The sequence below is a fragment of the Mauremys reevesii genome, linkage group 3 (assembly GCF_016161935.1).
Source record: "Mauremys reevesii isolate NIE-2019 linkage group 3, ASM1616193v1, whole genome shotgun sequence".
In the NCBI taxonomy this organism is placed as follows: Eukaryota; Metazoa; Chordata; order Testudines; family Geoemydidae; genus Mauremys; species Mauremys reevesii.
Window position 1 is genome coordinate 72552104 of NC_052625.1, and position 15100 is coordinate 72567203.

A 15100-nucleotide genomic window follows, 5' to 3' on the forward strand; every position below is an offset into this window, starting at 1 on the left:
CTTCAAATGTGTTACTTTCTGAAGATATTTTGTCATCAAATATTTTGGTGCTATTTCAATCATATTATGTACATTTTTCCTCAGAGAAGTACAGAGAGACTACAAACACCAACCGCCATCACTGCAATATAAACATCTACAAATATGTGATCTTTAAAGAGCAACCCAGACATTCAAATTAGCCTGGGCGGTCACACATTATTGGACTTAAAAGCATGGGTGACACTTATATTATTCAAGTAATGTTTCCTCATTTACAAAGTTGACATCCAACACTACCAGCAATGACTGCAAAAAAGTAGTAAATATGAGTCTCTGCTTTAATTCTCTCTCCCAGCAAAATTTGAGATGACATGAGTCTGTTCTGATACTATCATAAACATTTCTGATTGCCATGATTTGAGAGGAGAAACAATGAACCAACAGAGTGAAAGAAATATCAGACTTAAAAACAAAAGAGAACTAAGCCCAATATTTTCTTCACGTCACTTCCTTGAATTTGTGTAGCTTCTCTTGGATAGGAATTAGGAACCACTTCTTAAGAGACAGAACTGCAACTGAAGCACAAATATTAACTTTTAGTTGTTTTGTGTAATGATAGAGAGATTTCAGACTCATCTTTCAGTTACTCAAGAAGAGTGAAATAATTATTTCAATAAATTAAATGACATTTTAAAATCAGATCATTCTGATTATCATATTGTGTCTTCTGTTTGATCCCCACAACTATAGTACCAATATGATTTTGGCAATAATTCTGTCACAGACTAACAGGCCTGAATGCTTCATGCCTTTTGAAAGCTGCAAATCAAGCATTCAGATGGCATGGTGCATGTAGCAGGGTCCAATCCTGGTCTAGTAAATTGATCTAGTAAATCCTGCCATTGATTTCACTGAGGCAACATTAGGCCCATGTTTTCTTCCTATAGCAGTTCTCACATGAAAATGCAGATTGGAATTCAACAGGTGAGATATTGGACCTTAATTACTATTTCATAACCACATAGCGCTTAAAACAAATTTGTTAAAGTCACATTATGGTGAAGCTGTAAACGCAGGGAGAAGAGGGCCAATGTTGTATGCAAGATTACAATGGTTATTGTTCAAGGTCAGCAATAATGCCATATTTTTTCTTTCATTTCCAAATACAGAAGTTGGAATTATGAACTGGATTCAAGGAACAAAAATATGTGCATTAACTAAACATCCAGGATTTCTAAGAAAGCTGTACTTCCAATGTAAGTAAACACACATTACAGAGATCCAGAAGCAAAGGTGATATGCAAGAGACAAATAAATAAATAGTCTAATAATTACTATTTTAACAGGTATATTTCTTTAGCTGATAGGCAGTTTAATTGGTCTATATCAAACCAGTGTTTAGAAAGTGGATTTTGGGGGGCAGGAGGTGGTGGGTGACAAGTTTTCCCTGCAAAAAAACAGAAACAGCTCGGAGGATAATTCCCTCCCCCCCCTTCAGGCCTGGATTGCATGTTCTCATTTAATCCAACTGATCTATAATATTTACTTTCTAATTTTCCAATACTTAAATTAGACATTTTATATTTTTTTACTCTTCTTTACATTCAAAATACCTAGACTGATGTTCTTTAATACTTCACTAATCTTCTGTTTAATAATGGGTTATTTTAGCAACAAAGCAGAAGACTACTAGGCCTACTTAACGCTTTGGATTCCTCTAGCTTCTGCCAGAGGAAACTTGGCTATGGATTCATGGTAGCAGAAAGACTAGCCACAGTGGGAACAAGCCAGCCACACCTCCAGTTCTACTAGGAGGCATAGAGCTGGCTAGCTAGTTTAGTCCAGAAAGTAGATGGAGACAGCTAGAAAAGGGCAAGGCCAGGACACTTGAGATGCACTAAATCAGTGCATCTTCTCAACATCCTTCCAAAGACAGGGCTCTAGAACTTAAAAGCTATTCTCTTTGGCAGAACCCCCAGGGAAGGATAGCAGCAATACTGCCAACACCCCTGGGATGAATGCCTCTGTTGGCACGGCTGCTCCTGCATATGAAAGGGAATGCAATTTACCCTTCCCCATGGGCTGAGATGAGCAAGAATCAAAAGTATTTAACTAAAATACTGTGTGTACCATATTACTAAACAATTACTGGACTCAACATGGGAACACCATAAGAGATTTAGTGCCTTCAATGAAAGATCTGAAAGCGGGACTTTCACAGCCATATCTGCTCCTTCACTTATTAAGAGACCTATTCTGGCAGGATGTGATGCTACAGTGAGAGGGACAGAAGTGGCATGGAGAGCGGGTACAACTCGGAGGAAGAAAGAGTGGCTGCTTTTTCCTGTCTATACCTGACCAACATTAGTAACATCACTTAATACACTACTGGACGGCTGTCAGATGCTACTGTGTCAAATTTGTAAATTTAAAACCGGACACTCCGGCAGGAGTGCTGGAACTTTCCCTGCCCCACCTCCCCCGCCCCCTGAGGCCCCGCCCCTGCTGTGCCTGTTCCCCCAAGGCCTCGCCCCACCCCACCCCTTCCCTGAAGGCCCCACCCCCTAGTCGCTCCTCTTCCTCCCTCTTCTCATGATTTATTGGTTTTCCACTTCCTCCCTCTGCCCGTCCCAGTCGCGAGGGACTCGTATGCAGAGTCCGGGCTGGGAGCTGCAGCTGCCAGACACAGGTAGAAGGCGGCCCCACTTGAGTAGGGGCTGGCACAGGTGATGACCTGGCACCTTCCTGCCTGCAGTAACTGGACTTTGGGTGTCTGGTCAGTAGATGTGACTGGACACCGTCAGGTCCCCTTTTCGACCAGGCTTTCCATTTGAAAACCAGACACCTGGCCACCCTATAAGGGTGGTAACAGAACCTATACAGAACAGATAATTATAGAATTTGGTGACTTTTAAGGGGAAGATTTAGCCCTTATATTTCCCTTTTTATAATGAAGTTAGAACTATGTACTAAGTCAGCATGAGCATACTTTTTATTTTATAAACAAAAGGCCAGATTGTATACGCTAAGTCAGATACTAAAATGTCTGTAATTAAACAGCTACCTGAATCTTTTTGACATTATGCACCCAGATTTAAGTGTTGAACCATGTTAAATTTATAGTTATTAATCTGTATTATTAACAGAGTTAACGATTTTCACAGAAAATATGTGTTATGTGGATTTTCTCAAAGATATCACACAGCTTTATCATGCATGATCAGTCTTTTGCTAAAACGGAGCTTGGTAAACCATTTGGTTAACTATCACAACAAATCATTATTAAGGAAGTTCTGCTAAATCCAAACTTTAGATATCTTAACAACTCACCCAAAACTTTTTTCAAGTTCATCAACCTCTAGCATATTTTTTTCTCTGAATACAGGCTGTTATTGTGGTGCTTTCTTCCATCTGTTAAACTACCGTACTCTGAATAACACTGAAATTTAGCTGAGTAAAAGATTGATTAAATGAATTTAGAAAGTTTACATTGGATCCAATTCTTCTGTCATTTAAATCAATGATAAAATTCTCACTAAATTCAGTGGCTGCAGGATTAGACTAGGAGTGTGAATACTCACTGTCAATTAGCCAAAATCTGAGGCTGTTATTCAGGTAAATTTATATTGACTCCAGTGAGGTTTTGTGTCTAATTTAGGACTGAGTAAGGGCCTGAAATCTGACCCTGGATGTTTACCAACAGATAAAAGTGATACAAAAGATTAAAAGAAGCAGCTGTGTATTTAGCAAAAAGATACATTTTAACAGTTACTGAAATTCAAGATGGAATTAATGATCAGCAAGTTGCCACTCTGGAATTTTCTCTACAGGTCTAAAAGTAAGAATTAAGTGTAGGTTGGTAGTTTATGTTCAATGATGGAATAAGCCTATAAAGAGCCCAGATTGAAAGAAATATGTTTGTGTCACACAATCTTATTATTTGCACTGAGGCAAACGATAGAAATGCTATTCTCATGGATCTGTCCTGAATCTCTCCCTATATTCCTAGAGTGTTAAATTATGTAGACTGTTTAATCTCAGATGAACTACAGCTTCATAACTGACATCAGTAAGTATTTACATTATGTCATGTCACAATACCCTAAATTCATAAATTTGAAGCAGTAGAGTTTCTAAACCGATAGATGCTATACAGTTTGGTGCTTACAGACTTTTTATTTAATAAATGTATTTTGGCTTTTTGAAAGATCATAATTTAGGTAAATGGATGCTTTATTTACCACATCTTCACTTCTCCTAAAATGCCTGAAAGCAATGCATGCAGTGAATGATTATGAATATCTGCAACAACTGTGGGGAAGCCTGTGGCAAAAATTAGCAGAATGAAATTGGTGCTGTGGCATGTAATAAGATAAGGGGTACCTGGTGAGGTGCAGTTGGTGCTCAGATTTACCCAGCAGTTCTGTCAGTTTTAGGCACTCGTCTTTGGCTCTCGCTGCATTCTGCTGTGCTTGTTCCAAACGCAGTTTGTTTTCATTCAGCTCTAATCCCAATTTCTCTATTTCCTTTAAAAATATATAAGAAAATAAAATTTACCTACATATATTTTTAAAATGTAAGACAATCTACCTTATGTGATCAAAAGTTATTAGCAAAATAAAGCATGATTTCATTTAATGAAAAAGGAACGGAGTTCTTTGGTGCGTAAACATAAAGTTTAATAAAGAAACAAGGAAATGAAAGGAAGTAATTTGAAGTATCAAAGCTCATTTCTTTTATTAATATCTTATTTCACCATGTTTTTCTTATTAAAAATATTAAGCCTATGCAAACAGATATGTCAACATGAACCTTGATAATATTCTTGTACAAAAATGTTCCCCATGAATATTCTTGTACAAGAATGCCCCCCATAACATTTTAGTTCCAATGTGCTCTGTCTGCTCAATCAGCTTATTTAAAAAAACTACATCTGATTTGTATTCACTTCATATTGCACTTTAAAAGGCATTAAGGTGTTTCTTACCATTTGTACTCATTTAAAAGAGCTCTTATTTGTGGGGCCTGATCATGTAAAATGCTGACCACTATCAAATCTTGTTGCCTTCTTCACATATCTAGGTCACACACACCTACTTAATGTTAAGTACTTAAACAGTCCAGTTAAAGATAGCTAGACTACTGATGTGCTAAATTTAAGCATGTGCATGTTTTGCAGGATTGGGGTTTTAGTTTCTAGTGTATATATTGTAAGCCCTTTGCATGTCTCTAGGCACATAAAATTTTCAAAGAGAAATAAACGTACTACATTAAACTATCTCAAAATACTAAAAGAACTATCCCTTCTTCCAAAACAGAAAATACCTTTCGTAGCAAAACTTCGTTCAGTATTTAAACACTTATACAGGTACCTTTATGCCACACTATCGCACTTTCCACTAACATTCTTCTCCAGTTTACTTAAATATTCAAATACCTTAAATAAAAAGGAACGTATTCCAGTATCAATATGAACTCCTGAAACACCTTCATTATCCACATCCAACAAAAGGTATCGGTGTGTAAAGCATTTTTTTCTTAACACAGTCCTTTTGCATTTCTAACAAAACATTACTTTCTTGTTAGGAGTTATATTCTAGTTTGTTGAAATTAGTTTTTGTTTAAGTGTTCCAATGATGTTTCATAAAGGAAAATCAGATTAAAATCTGTCTAAATGTTTCCATGCAATATTTTTCATTTCCTGAAAGTATACAAAATAAACTAGAAGCAAGTTTTACTGTTTAAACTCAAAATATGTAGAAACTGGGAAATCATAATAAATTAATTCAGTGTATTGTAGGTATTCAGTGTAAGTAATGTATTGTACCAGTAACATTTTTTAGATGGTAAGTATGCGTTTTAAAAAAATCTTAATTTTTCTCATTTCCAAAGGGCACATTTAAGTACGATAGAATGAAAGTCTGAACAGATTCACTATGTTCTAGTCTAGTTAGCAACAGCAGTTCATTAATGTTTGTTTTCACTAATCCTATTTATTTTTTTGCCTGAGTTCTTCCCCATCTTCAGAGGTAAGCAACACTCCTGCAACATACCTTTTATTTTAAAAAAATTATTCATGAACGGCCATGAAGAAAAAAAAACAACAAAACTTAGTTGACAAACGTCAGCTAAATATTTTAAAACCTCTATTTTCCAACTATAAACAAACACAGCCTATCATCACTCTCTCAGGGAAAAGCCTAAGTGAACAGATGGGCTTTAAACTGTCTCCTGAAGGTAAATAGGCTCAGGTTCTGTCGGACCAAAGTGGGAAACAAATTCCAAAGTAAAGGGACCTCTGTTGAAAATGCTCTGCCTCCATCTGCCAGATGTTCAAATCAAGGAATTGAAGGTAAAAACGCATCAGCTGATCTCAATTGTCATGAGGATGCAGAAAGAGAAAAGCAGGTTGTCAAAGTAGCTGGGACCCAAACAATGTACCTCTGGTGAGGCTTTAAAGATCAATATATGCCCATGACTTCCAACCAGAAGCAGTCAGGGAGCCAGTATAGTCTGAAGTACTGACACAATATTCTCCCCAAAATATTCAGCAGTAAGCAGGCATACTACAACAGTCTGTGTCACCTGTAGTTTCCAAGTGGGTTCCCAAGTGGGTTCCCATGTAGACAGCATTGTAGTAACCCACAAAGGACTGGATAAGGCTGGAAAAGTTCACGTCAGAAACAGTTACATCACAGCGAAAAGAAAGAATAAAAAGGTACCCCGAACACCAAAAGCACCCGTGCAATTAGAGATCCTAAAGTATCTCCAAACTTATTTGGATTACGTCTCAATGAGCTTGTTCTCATCCAAGCACAATGAAGGCTTGATTAACAAAAAAACAAACCCTCATTTATTGCTGTGTATCAACACCTTAAAAGGAGTACCATCCAAACCACAAATACCATTAAGTAGTTTGGTCCAATAATTCAGCCAGTAGTTTCTGGTACTATTTCTGAAATATAGCATATTACATATCTTGAGGCCACTTTACACAATAGTGAAAGATATGATTGTTTCATATTATAAACCGGCTGTGCATCAGTCCAATCGATTCTGAGGACACTTGGTCCAGTGTATAAGGGTGATCTGAAAGGTACCTTTATCTATGGTTGTGATGTGTTTGCGTACTGGGCAACTCCTGTAAATGGTCTCCCCTCCTCCCTCCAAGTTACAAACCCAGTCCACATGTTGTGTTTGTGTACACAAGCTGGGGCGTAAATTCTAGTGCATGCCAGTGTGTCATGCACAAAGTGTCCATACAGACCCTGCTGATGCACATTCCTAGCGCAATGTTGTAGTCTGGTTTCAAACAGCAGTATGTCAAAGCACATTATGGAACTTTTAGTGCACGGTAGTAGGGTCCATATGGTGAGTTAATATGTGGCAAACTACTGCTCCGTTGAGTCAGACCCTGGCTTGTCATACAGTCAAGCTCTGGGATAAGGAAAACATGAGGAGAAAGATATGGGAAGAGAGTAAGGGAGAACTGAAAGCAGATGTAGGTGGTGACAACATTTTGTAAAAAACTTTGAAGGTCAAGGAACTTGAATCTGATGTGCTTAAAAGGGACTTTAAACTAAAGGAGGCAAGGTGTGAAGTAATGGGGAAGTGATGATAGCATTTTAGCAGAGGTCAAAGTGTATTAGTGTAGTACAAAAAATAATACATCCCTTTACAAAATTAGAACTTATATTTGATCATCAGGAAGTGCAGTTATAATCATAAATGTGTCTGTAAAGAGAGAGAGAGAGTGTTTATTCTTTTAGTGTTAAATCTTGGTTCCCAAGCGTTTTATGAGTAACTTAAGGGGGAGGAAGTTTTGCCCTCTCCAATCCATGGAACTGCAAGCAGTGGTTGCTATTTGAGCTCACTCACATAGTAGTGCAGAATCAAAAGCAGGCCGTTAATCTTTCACATTTGGAATTTTTTTATGATAATCATGTTTATGAAACCTTAATTTGACCTGATTGTATATTTATATCATGGTACCATTTTTAATTACATGATCATGTATTATTTCTTCAGGATATCTGCTTCTTTCAGTCCACAGGCTAGACAGAGAAAAAGGCAGTGAGTTGCAAGAACACAAAAGGACGTCCTCATGTATCGTGGCTCTATCACAGACTTCCTATGCACATTCACCTCATTAACATTGCACAGGCAACTTCTGAGTGTTTGACAAATGTAACTTTAGCATTCTTTAAGTATTTTTGTATGTAAAATATATACATTATGTAATCTTGTCTTCCATCTCAATTGTTAAAACTCCCTTTGACATAAGCAGAAACTTTGTCTGTATAAAGACTACAGAATAAAACGCAATAAAAGAACTGCCATTTCAGTACACCACAAATAAATGAAACCAAAAAATAATATAGTATTCAAAAACAGGAGGATCAAGTTTTACTAGAAAAAAACAACTTTTTAGGAAAAATATAAAACTACAATACATGGTCTGTCTCTGTAAATTACTACTTTTGGACATCCTAATCAACAAGTACTTATGTTTTAAATCTCCCTTTTTGTAGGAAACGCGTACCTTTTGCAGTCTTTTCCTTCTAATACTAAAAAGCAAACAAGCATTTTACTTCTAATTCATTAGATTATAGGGGAAGAACCCTTATACAATCTTACAGGCATTTTCACATTAACACACTGTAGATGGGCTTGAAGTAAACTAAATGCAACTTCATACAAAAATGTAAAGAATGATTTCTCAATTTTTTTTTTAAAAACAGCCTCTTCTCAAATTAAATCCAACCGACTATCTTCATTTAACCATGCCAAAGTGTTTTGTGAAAATTCTCCATTTAACTAACTAGACATCTCTTTACCTCTAAAAAAATTGACAATTTTGTTCAAAACAGGTCAAATTACAAAATTAAAATAATTCTTGTCCACATTAATGCAGACTTTATTGTCTGCAGAAAACTGCAACTTTAAATTTCTAAGCTAGCAGATGTTTTTCATAGAACTCAGAATAACTGCAGAGCTGACAGAAAAGGCAAAGAAATCTTTCACAAATGAAAATGATTAACCACTGATAAAAGATAAAATCCTACATTGAACTAAATTCAGAAAAATACTTTGGAAGCCTTATAACAAATCAAGAATAGGTTAGAAGCCAAATGTATTTTAAAAAGCCAATAACATTAATTCTTAAACCAATCTCCTTTGATCTGAGGTGCAATGATGAACAAAATTTACCAAAAAACAGTTCTGTACATACAAAATACTGCTACATGTTAAGAAAAAAACTATTAAGTGTGTGTGTGTGTGTGTATGTATATATAGGTATCATCATGAATCTACTGTATTTTTTCATTTGATATTTCAGTCTTGTGGTCTCTTTAATAATTATGAAAACAAAGGGACATAAAGTAAGAAGTGAAGATCCTTTTTAAAAAAATATATCTTAGTGGTGATTGTCTTTCTGCAGAGAATGTGTGATTATTGGAGGCAGTACACTACTTAAAAATCAGGACCACCTCAACATCAGTGGCGGATTTACCATGAAACAAACTGTGCAGTGGCACGGGGACCCCAACAACAGGGGACCCCAAAATGCAGGACAAATCTAACAAATGACTGAATTTAATAAGTGTTGCAAGTCACGAAGCAGTCCAGGCTTTCTGCATTCTGTGAACTTAGCTCTAAACACTTTTTTTTTTAAAAAATTAGTCTAGCAAAGAATTTTGCTTTGCCATTTTTTTTCTGTCTTGGCAATAGCATAATAGCAACTAAGGGAAATCATCATTTGCCAATCAACGTCTGTCTGCTTGACCAATTATCCAGTTGAACAAAAGCACCCTCCCCTGCACTTTGTAACAATGCCCATGATTTGTCACTAGTATGTAATGGTTAAAAATTCCGTTTTTACAGTGCCTGATAAAAACACGGCATTAACTGTGATAAATCTAAATGGGTGGTCCATGGCCCACCCAGGCCCAACCGTGGCTACGCCCCTGCTCTTTCAGACATTTTTAATCTGCCTAAAATCAAGGTCAGTTTTTTAGCAATGAAGCAACACTGATTCTGGCAGTCAAAAATGCAAAAAAATGAAGGCGAGGCAAGAAGACAAAGCTAAGCAAAATACAGTTTGTCATCTTATTTTTAAAAGCTTGAAGTATTGAATAATGTACATTCATCAAAAAGTATGGGCAAGGAAACATCTGAATTATCTGATCACTTGCTGAATTGTGGGGATACCACAATGACTGCAAAAGTTGAACAAGTGGACTCTGAATTGACAGTGGAACTAAAAAATACTGGTAATTTTGTCGAATTAAGGAAAGAAACCTACCCTGAAGTCATTGCATTATGGCCAAAATCAGTTTAATTAGATCTGATAGAATTATTCTTAGTAAATAAACCGAAAAAAGTAAGTAATATGGAAAACTTGAGAAAAGAGTATGAGGTTGCAGGACAAAAAGCAATTTAGAGGTCTTCATGAGTCCCATTTTCTGAGGATGAAGAAAAATGGGACAACAGAAATGAGAATTTGGTTGATTTTTTTCAGAAACCACTAAGGCAGTCTACTATTCAAATTATTTCCTGATCATAGTAAAGGAAAAGCAAACATTTGTCGATGGGCACGCTAATTGGAGAAACGTTGCAAAACATATTGCTGATCATGAGACTTCCAAAGCTCATATTCATGTAATGTGTAAGTTTGTTCAAAGATGTAAATTATCTGGAAGAATTGATTCTGTGTTATCAGCTCAGTTTGAAAAGGAGTATTCTTATTGGAGGAAAGTGGTGAGACATGATGTTGCCATGGTCAAACTGCTGTCTAAGAGGACATGATGAGTCACCATTGTCAAATCAAAAAGGTAACTTTTTTTTCAACCTGCCTTGAATAGCTTAGTGAATTTTACAATTTTCCTCAAAAAACATTTGAAAAATTATCAGTATTGTGGCTCAAGGAAGACCAACTTTTTAACACACCAAACCTACGATGAATTCATCACTATTATGGCAGAGCAACTTAGAAACCAATTCACTGATGAAGTAAAGGATGCCAAGTACTACTCCATAATAGTCCATTCAACACCAGATGTGAGTCATGTAGACCAATTAACATTAATTTTAAGATATATGTGACTGGCAATGGTGAAGCTGTAGAGTGATTTGTTTAGTCTCACTAAAATCCCACACTTCTGAATGTCTAGAGACAACTGTTTTGGAATTCATTGCAAATTCAGGTTTGGACATCAAAAATTATCAAAAGCTCTGCCCATGACATATTCAGGTCTACAGGCAAGACTGAACAATGCAAGCCCCTCTGCTTTATTCATACCACGTTCCAGCCACTCCTTAAAATTAATTTCCAACACTGCAGACGAATCTTGTGAGGGAGCTACACATTTTTTTGACTTCTTTTAAAACATGTATGCTTTTTTTCAGTTTCCATGCATTGGTGGAGTATGCTACAATCATGCTTGGCTCAGGCAAATGAAAAACATTTGACAGTTAAAGAATTTGTAACACCAGGTGCTCTGCTCGTGTGGATGCTGTTTTGGCTTTGAAAATGAGCTATGACGATATAAAGAAAACCTTATAGACATATCCACATCAATTTCTGAAAAAATGTGCGCAAAAACTGAAGCAAAATCCTTAGCAGAAGTTTGAAAAGTACGATATTGCTGTTTTTACTCTTTTGTGGAACCCTTTACTTCAAAGAATTAATGCTGTCAGCATTAAAGGTTGCACCGTCGCTGCAAAAGTTTGATACAAATTTACTGAATGCTGCACAATTGTTAGCCTCAGTTAAAAGTTTTGTCATGGAAGCTCGAAAAGACTATAGCTCGGTGGAAGCAGAGGCACTAATATGAATAGAAAATATAGGTTCCTTTGATATATCTGATGAGAAGCGTAAAAAAGTAGGAAGTTATTTTTCAATTAAACTAGAGACAATGAAATCAATTTAAAAGGGAAAGAGAAGATTATTGTTGAGACCGTCCATGTTATTTGTGACACAATAATAGTGCAATTGCAGAGAAGAGGTGAATCTCTAAAGAAAACTGTGGATTTATTTTGTGTGTTTTTTGACAGAAGTATGGACAAAAATGCTAAAAGCCACTACAGTAAGAAATTAAGTGAATTCTACCGAGAGGACATAGACACAAATCTTTTTCAAGATGAAATGAAACATTTCATTCATTATAAATTGAAAATGATGAGGTCTGTGCTTCGAGATCACCAGTTGATTTGTACAGACTTGTACGTGACTGTTTGCAGGCAACCTTTCCAAATGTAGAAACCACTCTGAAAATATTTAACAATACCTGTCACAAATGCTTTTGGTGAATGTTTTTCTGTATTGAAACGAGTTAAAATTATTTGCAAAATATGATGAGTCAGGATCATTTGACAAGTTAGGCAATATTGGCAATTGAAAGTGCCTCTTTACAAAATATTACTTATGATGACCCCCAAAAACGAAGGCGTGCGCAGGGCCCCACTAACTCTAAATCTGCCACTGTTCAACATGATACTTTATTACCTATTTCCCACATATGTAGGCCCAGATGCTCACATGTTCAACTTTCCTCAATGCAAGTAGCCACATTTACATTAACAGAAACACTCATTGTGCATAAAGTTAAGTATATTTGTAAATCTTTGCTGGACTGTGGCTATACGTCATCACTTGCAGTTGCCTTCAGTATGAGGTACCACTAGTGCGGACATTCAAGCGTACTTGGATACACTATTTAAAAGCAATTTTATGTGACATTTTTAACATAAATTTTGATCCCAGAGTACACCACTACCTCGCCATAACGCTACCCAATAGAACAGGGGTTCGCATATAGTGCGGTAGCAGCGGGGCTCCGGCAGCGCTTTAAAGGGCCCGGGCTCCCCACAGTGGCCGGAGCCCAGAGCTCTTTAAATCACTGCCGGAGCCCTGCCGCTGCTACCTTGGGGCTACGGCAGCGGGGCTCACCAGCGATTTAAAGGGCCCAGGGCTCTGGCTGCCGCAGGGAGCCCCGGGCCCTTTAAATCACCACTGGAGTCCTGCCACCACTAGCCCAGGGCTGCAGCAGCAGGGCTCTGCCAGCAATTTAAAGGGCCTGGGGCTCCCCGCGGCCAGAGCCCTGGGCTCTTTAAATCACCGCAGCAGCCCCGCCACTGCTACCCTGATATAACTGCGTTTCACCTATAACGCAGTAGGGATTTTTGGCTCCCCACGACCACGTTATATCGGGGTACAGATGTAATTTTTATTGCGGTCTTATATTACATAGTTTGTCTGATAAATAATTCATACTGTGCTATATATTCAAACTAATGAAAAGATATTTTTGCACGTATGTAGTAAAAATTGAAAATATTTTATTCTGGACATAACAAAAAAAATCCATCATTGCACATGCAGATATAACCTGCAGTAGGGGTCAACTGTAGCCATTTCTTCCAACTATGAGCAACTCCCTGTATTAATTCTAATATCAATCAGGCAGCCCTGTGTTCTGAGCAGTCTCTAAACCTCCGGCCTCCCAGACAGGACCATCTGACACAGCAGATTGCATCAGAAGAACCATCCACCTTTGTAAAGAGAGTCAGAGTCATCACCAGGGTAATCCTGAACAGTCCCCAACAGTGCACGTGGTTTGTTTGTTTTTGCTGTGTAAATTTACCCTGCCTCCTATTCAAAACAGGATGGGAATCAAGAACATCCAAAGCCTACATTTGGCTTCAAAATTTAAACCTTCTTTAAAAGCTATGAAAATGTGATAAATTGTGAGGATGTACAAACAAGTAGTAAAAACTTGGTTAAAAATATGTATATGTCTCATAAGATCTGCTAAAATGTACGTATTACAAAAAGGAAAAAAAAAGGTTTCATGTGACTAGGTAATGAAAATAAGAGCAGATAGGTACACAATGTTGCTAGACCAAAACACAAAACCAAACTTTGGGGTGGAAGTCAATGCCAGTTCAGGAGTGGATGGAAAAGGCAGTTAAGGAAAGGGAAGCATAATAGCAAAATAGGCCCCTGCTTTGTATTCAGCCCCATTTAAGGATTTAAGTCTTCTGACCAGCACACAAATCGATAGGCCATCTGAAGATACCAAGGGACAAATGATGCAACTGACTGAAACAGTGCAGGCTGTAATCCTGTGTTGTCAACGCTCATATCATTGTGACTATTGCCATTTTGGTGGCTCTTTCAACTGTGTGATAAAACACATGCAGCTCAGAGGCCACTGAGCTATTTGTGCTGCAGGCAATCTTAGCAATGGCTTCCTGTGTGCTCACAAGGCCAGAGCACTGAAACAGGTGCAGCACAGCAGAGATGCCCCCTTCCCAAAATCAGCAGCTGTGACCTCACCATCCCCTCTTCCACTACCACAGCGCAGTGATAGAGTGTGAATGGAGATAGGAGCTCAGGTGATGCTCTTTCGCCTGCAGGCTGCTGCGGAGGGAAGTGCAGTGGGGCATCACAAGAGCCTGCTGGAGAGAATGCTGGTGCTGTAGGGGACCTACTTGGGGTAGGGAGGAAGGGGAGAGAAGAGAAACCTTTCAATGAAGAGTGAGGAATGGGGGGTGTCAGGGAGCAGGGTCCTGCTTCTTTGGGGCACATTTCCTATGCAGTTAAGGTAGAATTTTCAACTTCTAACTGTCATACACACACACACAGGGGGTGGGTAGTGGGAGTTCAAAAAACCAAAAGACAAACTTTTGACAAGATTTTAGTGTGAGCGCATGAAGTGTGTGCGTACATGTTTTTGATTGATGATTTTCAAACTGTTGGGGTTGATAATACTGGTCAACAGACAACTAGCAAGGGCCCTTGTGGCCTTTCCCTGGGCAACCCCAAGACCGATCTGGTATTCTGATACTACGGAGATGACCGTAGGATGAATACCTAGATAGTTGAACAAGGGGGAACGGCCAGAACATGTAAAATTATTGGGATTTTGACTATATTACTTTTCTGAAAATACTGTTATCTGGTTTGCCAACCTGTCTTAACTGCAATAGCTTCTTTTGAAGCAGCACTTTCAGCGCCAGTATGTAGGTAAATTCCTATGGAGACATTTTTAAAGCAAGCACTGGGGTACCAGAGACTAGCTCAGCAACCACCAGTAAAGCTAAGCAAAAAATG

The 15100-nt window shown here is 37.8% G+C and overlaps 1 protein-coding gene across 16 annotated transcripts in view; it reads right to left on the bottom strand.

Annotated features, from left to right (window-relative positions):
- The window catches only part of SDCCAG8 (SHH signaling and ciliogenesis regulator SDCCAG8), a 149954-nt gene that overhangs the window by 74955 nt on the left and 59899 nt on the right, over positions 1-15100 (bottom strand). For all 16 annotated transcript variants that reach the window (XR_005596239.1, XR_005596242.1, XR_005596241.1 and 13 more), the window contains one exon: positions 4366-4508. Coding sequence is in view for 9 of the 16 variants with exons in the window: in XM_039530501.1 (XP_039386435.1) it covers positions 4366-4508 (143 nt within the window). In the remaining 7 variants the exon portion in view is untranslated. The remainder of the gene's footprint in view (positions 1-4365; positions 4509-15100) is intronic.